The sequence below is a fragment of the Gossypium arboreum genome, chromosome 5 (genome assembly GCF_025698485.1).
Source record: "Gossypium arboreum isolate Shixiya-1 chromosome 5, ASM2569848v2, whole genome shotgun sequence".
Lineage (NCBI taxonomy): Eukaryota > Viridiplantae > Streptophyta > Magnoliopsida > Malvales > Malvaceae > Gossypium > Gossypium arboreum.
The window spans coordinates 26134482-26142701 of record NC_069074.1 but is presented as its reverse complement, the minus strand read 5'-3'; the positions used below and the strand labels follow the sequence as shown (position 1 = coordinate 26142701).

Sequence of the window (8220 nt, the reverse complement as noted above, 5' to 3'; positions counted from 1 at the left end):
AGCTTTTGATCGCGGATTTAGCATCCAACAACGATCCCGAACTCAAATGTGGTGATGTTTATTCTTTGTGTCGGCATGTACCTAGGGTGTCTAAATAATAGTTATTTTGTGATTTGATTGTAAATGAGGTTATAAGTTTAATTTGGTTGGTTTTATACATATAAATATGTGTTTGTTTTTGAAGTCATATTATGGCATGGTAAATTAAACTAAATCTATATAGGTGCACGAGAATTTAATTCTATGTTTTAGTACTCATGAACTAGGCAAAATTGATTTGGATTTGATATGTATATAATTTGGATTAAAATGATGTTTTGATGATATGAAATGTTTGAAATTTTTATCTGTTTAATCTGTAAATTCCGTTAATGCTCTGTAACTCGGTTCCGGCGAGGGATACGGGCTGAGGGTGTTACAAGCTTACTTTTATCTCACACTGCAGTATCACTACAGTATCTGATCTCACCGTTACTGGTGTTTTTACACTTACTGCAGGTAAACACACTGCCATCCAAAGCTACCTTACATCAACAGGATTTGGACCCCAGTAGTGGATGTGCCAATAAAAAATCTCAACCATTATCCGCTTATACTATTGTCATATTTTACCAATCAAATTAAATCTTTTAAGCTAAAAGGCCATTAAAGCTCTCGAACGTTAAAAAGAAAATCGATTAAGTCCATATAGATATATATTGCCTTCAATTGAGCCATTGACTGTTAAAAGTTCAATCAGTTAAGCCATTTGATCGTTAAGTAAACGATCAACTATAATGGTAGCACTTTTTGAAAACGGTATTTTATAATTAGAATCATTGAAAAATCATAAAATGGATAAAAATCATTTAAAATTATTATAGAGATTATAAAAATAGAAAAATTAAAAATATAAAAAGTGCACAAAAATATAGAAAATTATAAATGACAATATATAAATTATAAAAATTATTTAAAAGTTGAAAAATATTAAAATAAAAGATTTACTAGAATTATTAAAATTTGTAAAAATTATTAAACTAAAAAGTTTTAAAAATAGTGTAAATTAAGAAAAAATTACAAAGTATGAAAAGTATTTAAAAATATTATAAATATATGTAAAAATATAGAAAATTACAAAAATATAATTACAAATCATTTAAAAAATAAAATTACAAAGAAAAAATATACAATTTTAAATATAACATAGGTTGTCAATTACCTTATCCACCCATTCTTCATCTTAGTTTATATCTTAAAACCCTCACCTATCCTTAAAGATGGATAAAGGGAATGCAAGCTTTGGAGAAATCTGCCTGTGGATAAACACGATAGATAGTTATGAAGATCATATAAATATTTTACAATTTTTAATAGAGGTTGTCGTGTTAATATGGTAGTGTGCTTAATTTGTTTTATAATCTTTGTGCTTTTTATAAATATTTTGTAAATTTTATTTTAAAATGTTTTATTAATTTTCTGTATTATAAAATATTTTCATAATTCTTATATTTTATAATTTTTCATAAATTATATAAATATTTTTGTAATTTATATATTTTAATAAATTTTATAATTTATATAAATTTTGTCATTATAATATTTTTATAATTTTTGCATTTTTATATTAATTTTTTAAAAAATTATATTTTAATGATTTTAATTATAAAATACTACTTTTAACTATGTGATAGAATCCTAATATGCCATCTGGAAAAAACAACTTAAAAAAATAATAGCCGTTATTCTATGATGGTTGATTGTTAACTCCAACGATTAAAGGGTTTAATTAATTAAAATTTTATGATAGGAGAGTTTATTTGAATGCAAATATATACGTGTATATATTTATTATAAGTTAATAATTAATTACGAGTATTTCATGCTTTTCACTACGCCTTGCTTGGTACTAAAATATGTTCCATGTTAAAAAGAATGTGCTTTATTTGGAATTTGGATTAGCCGAATCTTCTTTTTAAGGAGAAGTTTCTTCCAACTCTTATCTCATTATTTATTTGTTTATTTTTCTGGTTTCAGTGTTTATTTAAATTTTTATCTTTCAATTATATCATTTATGATATATATTCACGATTATGACTATTTTTTTAATAATATTATCTCTTACATTCAATTTGTACTTTTTATTGAAAGTGTAATATTGCTCACCATTACACTCAACAATTGATGATATTATTTTATTCATTTGAATATCACTAATTGTTAAAAGCAAATTTTAACACAATATAAAAATAATTAAATAACAACATAACACTAATTTATACATATATCGAAATATAATACATATTAAAAATTATATAAATTATAATATAATATATATTAATATTAATATAAAATAATAAATAATATTTTATACATTATGAAAGTAATGATAAAAACATAACACCTCATAGCAAATTAAACAACAAATGATGAAAGACTTATATTAAAATAAATTTATTAATATTTATTCACAAGTCTTTCATTATAAAATGTGGAGTTATATTTTAATGATGGTGCATGTGCGTATATTAAAGATTACTCGGAAGTATATTAAAGGTTAAGGATTTCAAATTCATCTGAAATCCAAAGCAATCGGAAAAATCCCGATCTCTGAAAAAAAAAAAATAAAGGTGATAAAGATTCAAGCAAAAGTCACCGAAATATTAATGACAACTTTTTCTTTTTGGCCGGATATTAATTACAACTATTTTCAATTAAGCTTCTGGAAAGAAAGAAAATTGAACTTTTATTATTTCATACTTAGAGAAAAAAATGAAATATACGAATACGCTAATATTTTATGCAATACCAAATTTACAGAAGGTTTTTTTATGGGTAAAGAAATAAAAAGAAAAATTAAATTGTTAAAAATAAAAGTACAGGGACACGTTTTAATAAATAAAAATATAGTAAAATTACGTTAAAAGAGATTGGAGAATGAAAAAAAATAGAGAGAGAAGAAGAAGAAAATGATTATTTAATCTAAAATATGAGGACCACTTATATAATTTAATTTAGATTTTTTATTAGAAATGATTATTTAATATGCCACATCAATTCACCGGTACACCGTTAATAGAAATTAACGACTCAGTAATTAAAATGTTATAACACATTAACGTAAGTGACTAAAACATAACATTTTAAACATATATGATTAAAATATAACCAATATAAACAAAAATGACTATTTTGATAGTCTACCTTTTTTATCTTAAAGTTTACGTTTGAACTTGTCATGAAGGTAAATTAGAATCAAAAAGAGCTTATATCCCTCTTATTATGCAATCACACACTTCCTAATTAACCTCTTTTGTCATTTTTTGTGACATTACTTGTAATTCGGAATCCGTAAGTTAAAACAATTGGCCATCTTATTTTAGTATTAAACGACATGATTGAAACCCACTACTTAACTTATATGTGTATGTGTGTCTCTAACATAAATATGAAAATATCATCCCCAAAACCTATCAAATACATGGAAGGAACTTCAAAATTTTTTTTGAATACACCAATATCAAACACATACACATATCAAACAATTACACCGGAGTTTGAATAACATAGATATAAACCATTCTCGTCATAAATAAATAGGTTCCATCTTTTTGTTCTAAAATTTGTCACCTCCATTATCTTATCAGAAAGAAAAATAAAATTAAAAACAGAATAATTCATCCATAAAGGTTGATGGCTTACAATATATATATTAGATATATATATATGTGTGTGTCGTCCAATCTTCAGTCAACCATCCCCTTCCACCATCATCTGGCGCAACACTGATTTGACATTTCATTGTGAGAGCAACTTTGAGTCGCATGCTACTATTTTGACTCGACCTACGTTTTCCTGAGTATCCTCGTTCTTAAACAAAGCATCTTGTAAGATGAAGGTCCAAACATTGTCGCAGAATCTATAGGTGTGCAGATGTCCCTGTAGCATTCAAATGTGAATGATGGCTCAGGCTTTGCATGGAAATGCTAGAATTTAGTGTTGATTTAAATGTCCCTTACTAAGGCTATGAAAGCCATTAAATAACATATTTATGAATAAAAAATGACCAAAACAAGTAGTAACATGCTTATGTTACTTGGAATTGAGTGTGAATGCTAGATACAGGTACAAATCCAACATGGATATGCTCAATTTTTTTGAAAATTTTCCATGTATTGGAAGTTCTTTAAGGGTCGTATCCATATCCAAATATTGGTACTTCAAAGAAAATTAAGTCAAAGCCCACCTAGTTGCAGAAAGCTAAAAATTTAGCTACACAAGAAAAGTACCACAAATCAGAAAACGTATTGCTGACCAACCATCAATTTTCAATGTTTTAAAGGAAGTATGCCAAAACCAAAATACATTATTATGTATGATAGAACAGAACTTTACCGAAGAAGTAAGCTTTCCACAAATCTATTATTTCAGGTCCCCAGAAAACGTTTCACTAACATAAACTAAAATCAAAATGACCCACTTTTTTTTTTTTTTTTTGCTTTGGCGAGGTTTGAAAATATAATTAAGATGGGTGATCATCAACGTTGGTCCTAGAGAACATTTTGGAAATAAGAGGATTTGAAGCACAGATATTCCGTCAAGGGAGTGTCCAAGTTTCAAAGACATCTAAGACGACCATGGCGTTGACACTAAGAAATACATGTCATACAAGCGAGGATGCGTAAAAAAAACCTAAAGACTCATGCGTTTTGCTTGCTAGTAGTCCCTTTGTATAAGTGCAAAGCACACATATTGAAGATAAACAATAACCGATTACTATCACAATCAGGTATCATATATGAAACTCTTGCATCATTAGAATCAATACACAAGCTAGATTTGATCCCCTGAAATACATGTAAAACGAAATACAAGGACCCTTCATGAATGGTCGCAATTTATCTTTCTTCGAGGATGGGAAGATAAGGGACCATATCGAACTATCAGGTTAACATTACACTTACTAATCATAACTAATAGATCTAAAACAAAATATTTCACCCTGGCTGCTCATAGAAACATCAGATCACCGCATAAATAATCATCAACTTACTCCAATCAATAAACACAGAAATCTCGTCTTTTCCACTTAATTAAAATGAATGTACCTTAATGGAAACCTTGCTCTTCACTTGACTTTCCAGGGCTTCAGTCATAGACTAAAAGAAGAAGCTAAATTAATCAATAAATCGGAAAGAAAAGAAGAAAAATCGGGACAAGGTTCTAACAGTACCTTATCGAACTGGACGAGAACCTGAATAGCGAGCTCAGGGCTTAAAGTACTGCTTGAAACCATCTCGTCTAAAGTCTCCGTCAAACACATCCCGATCGCTGACCTCCGGTAAAGCTCAAACGTTGCCATTATTCGCCCGATCTGCGCAAAGTAAAAAAAAAAAAAAAAAAAAGATTTGTAAATCTCGAATCTCGAAATCGAAAAGGTTAAAAGAAAGAATAAAGGGAAAAAAAGCAATTTAGGAGATGAAATTGGAAGAAGAAATTACGAAATTTGGAGTGAAAGGGATCGCTGATGTTTGGAAAAGTTGAAGCTTTGAAGATTTTTGAGGAGTTCAACGTTCAATTTATGGTGAAAGGGGAAAATAATTTTTCCTTTTGGGCGGAGACGATTTGGGGCTTTTTATACCCTAGATTTTGTAGATGAAGGTATATATAGAAGCGACGGTCTGGGATATGTGATATGACTCTTTTGCCCCCTTCTTCTCTTTATGAGACCGGGCCTCTTGCTATGATGGATCTAGCCCAATTATGGCCCATGTCTTTATTTTAGTTGCATTTTAAAACTAAACTATATGGATCGACTTATCCATTTAAATTCAAAGATTAGACTAAACTTTAGTAGGTTTTGGATAAAAAATTAGGTTAAAAAATAAATATCGTCAAAAAATTTATGGCCATTTAAAATATGAGTTAAATTCGGGCTTAAACATTTAAGTTATAACTTAACTCAATCCGACTTGTTTTTTATGTTTAAAATATTATATATATATATATATATATATATATTAAAACAAATCTGCAATAATTTATACTACTATAATATAAACACTAAAAAGATTTTAATTGTATATATATGAAAATTTGAAATTTGAAAAGAATGTATAAAATTATTAAACATTAAATTATAAATAATATAAATATTTTATAAAAATTAAAAATAATATGGGCAAGCTTAAAATATGTGGGTTTGAACAAGCATAAAGTGATGTTAATACTATACATAAGTCTGACCCAACCAATATATAATAATTTTGGCAAAAAAAAATTGTAATGAGAATTGTTTATAGTGCTCAGCTATTAAGCCAAGCCCAAAGACCTGCCCAAAATATGAGATGATTTGAACAAAAATACAAAATTACGAAAAATAGACTCAAGCAATATTTAAAAGTATTTTTTATTGGTTTAGGCCTGACAAAATATGTCAAATTTATAATTATATATATATATATATATATATAACGAATTGCATTTAATTATTTATTATAGCCAATGAAATATTGGTTTAGTTGGCAAAGTTGGATGCCTCAAATTTTGAATATTCAAGTTTGAGACCCACCATGCGCAATTATATGTGTGGCTTTTCAAGTCCTATCATGTGCGGCTTTCCTATGTGAGTTTTAGTCTGGTTTGTTAACTTTGAGTTTGGATTGTATGAGTTTTTAACGACCAAATCACTTGAATGATTGTGGGGTCACCTTAAAAAAATGTTATATATTTTTAATTTTATATAATTGACTCCGTAAAAAAATAGACCTACCAAAATTTGATCATACCAATTTCTTTTAAAAATAATTATTTTATATAAAAATAAGCAATTTCTCTTCACCCACTAAAACCCCAAAGTATCTAATCCTTTTATTTTCTTTTAACACTCAACACTTTTCTCTTAAAATTATCTTATTCTCTAGAATTTATTCAAGAAAGGTGATCAATCTTTTATTAATTTCAAGTGGGTTTTCCTAATTTGGTAACAACTTTTTTTCAAGTTTTTTGATAACTTATAGATATTTAGGATTGTGGCTTTTCTTATAATAGTTTAGGAGCTCTATGCAAGATTTATTTATTTTATTTATTGAATGATATTCGGATATTGATTTTGTATGAGATTACTAACATCTTGATTGGGTAATTATTTTTAGAGGTTAATTAATACAAATTCTTCAAAAATTAAGATTGATTGTATTTATATAATCTTAATTTTCTTAAATCTTGATTAGAAATGTAGCATTCTTATTTAGAAATTATTATTGCTAGTGTGATTAGTGTGAATCTTATATTTGAAAATTGACATGTTGCATTCTCATGACACCAAAAAATAACTTAAGTTTAAGTGAATTCTATTTTTGTAAAAGAAAATTACTAGTTGTATGTTGGTTTCATGAAAATATTTGTGTTTAAGGCTTAGACTTATTTGTTCTAAAAAATATATATTAGAAGAAGGTTTACTAAGGAAGTAGAGGAAGAAAAATAAGGAAAAAGAGTGAATAGCCAAAGCGAGATACAAACCAAACCGAAAAATGATAAAAAAAATTAAAGTTGAATTTAGCCTTGAAAACATTCCAAATAGATCCAGGATTGAGAAATATGATTACAGATTAACATCCAAATGATAGAGATAGTATAAGAGGACATATTTGTAAAAAGGATCTTGTCAACCTCACAACCACAACTTTCCCCAAAGAAAAATTGCAGGAGTAGAGTGAAGACTTCCAATTTCTTGGTATATAGACTATGGAAATTTGCTAGAGTACAATATTAAAGAAGATGTCGTATTTTGTTTATGTTGCTATCTTTTTAATTTTGATCAGAACAAGAAAGCCGATAGTGGGTTTGAGACTTGTGGATTCAACAATTGGAATAAAAAAGATAGACTAGACATGCATGTTAAAGGCCCAAATAGTTTTCAAAATAAAGCCGTAAGAATGTGTGATGACTTGATGAATTAAAGACAACACATTGTGCTTGGTTTCTTTTGAAAGATGGTTTAACATTTTAAGAACATAATGAGTCCATTGATTCAATCAATCAAGATAAATTTCTTGAAATTCATAAGTTAATTAGTGATCATAATGATATGGTAGAAAGCGTTATTTTGTAAAATAATCCAGAAAACAATCATTTAACTTCTATTGATATTCAAAAAGACATTGCATGAGTTGTTGCAATAAAGACCACAAATATCATAATTGAAGATTTTCAAGATTAGTTATTTACTTTGTTAGTAGG

General features: G+C 27.5%; 1 protein-coding gene across 1 annotated transcript; it reads right to left on the bottom strand.

Annotated features, from left to right (window-relative positions):
* Window positions 1-3614: 3614 nt before the first annotated feature.
* Window positions 3615-5622, bottom strand: LOC108450427 (transcription initiation factor IIA subunit 2). Its single transcript, XM_017748048.2, has 4 exons — window positions 5481-5622; window positions 5213-5353; window positions 5088-5138; window positions 3615-3918 (listed from the first exon to the last, which is right to left on the bottom strand). Exons 2-4 carry the CDS (start codon window positions 5339-5341, stop codon window positions 3778-3780), a joined length of 321 nt encoding a protein of 106 aa, XP_017603537.1. The 5' UTR covers window positions 5342-5353; window positions 5481-5622; the 3' UTR covers window positions 3615-3777.
* Between the last annotated feature and the right edge of the window lie 2598 nt (window positions 5623-8220).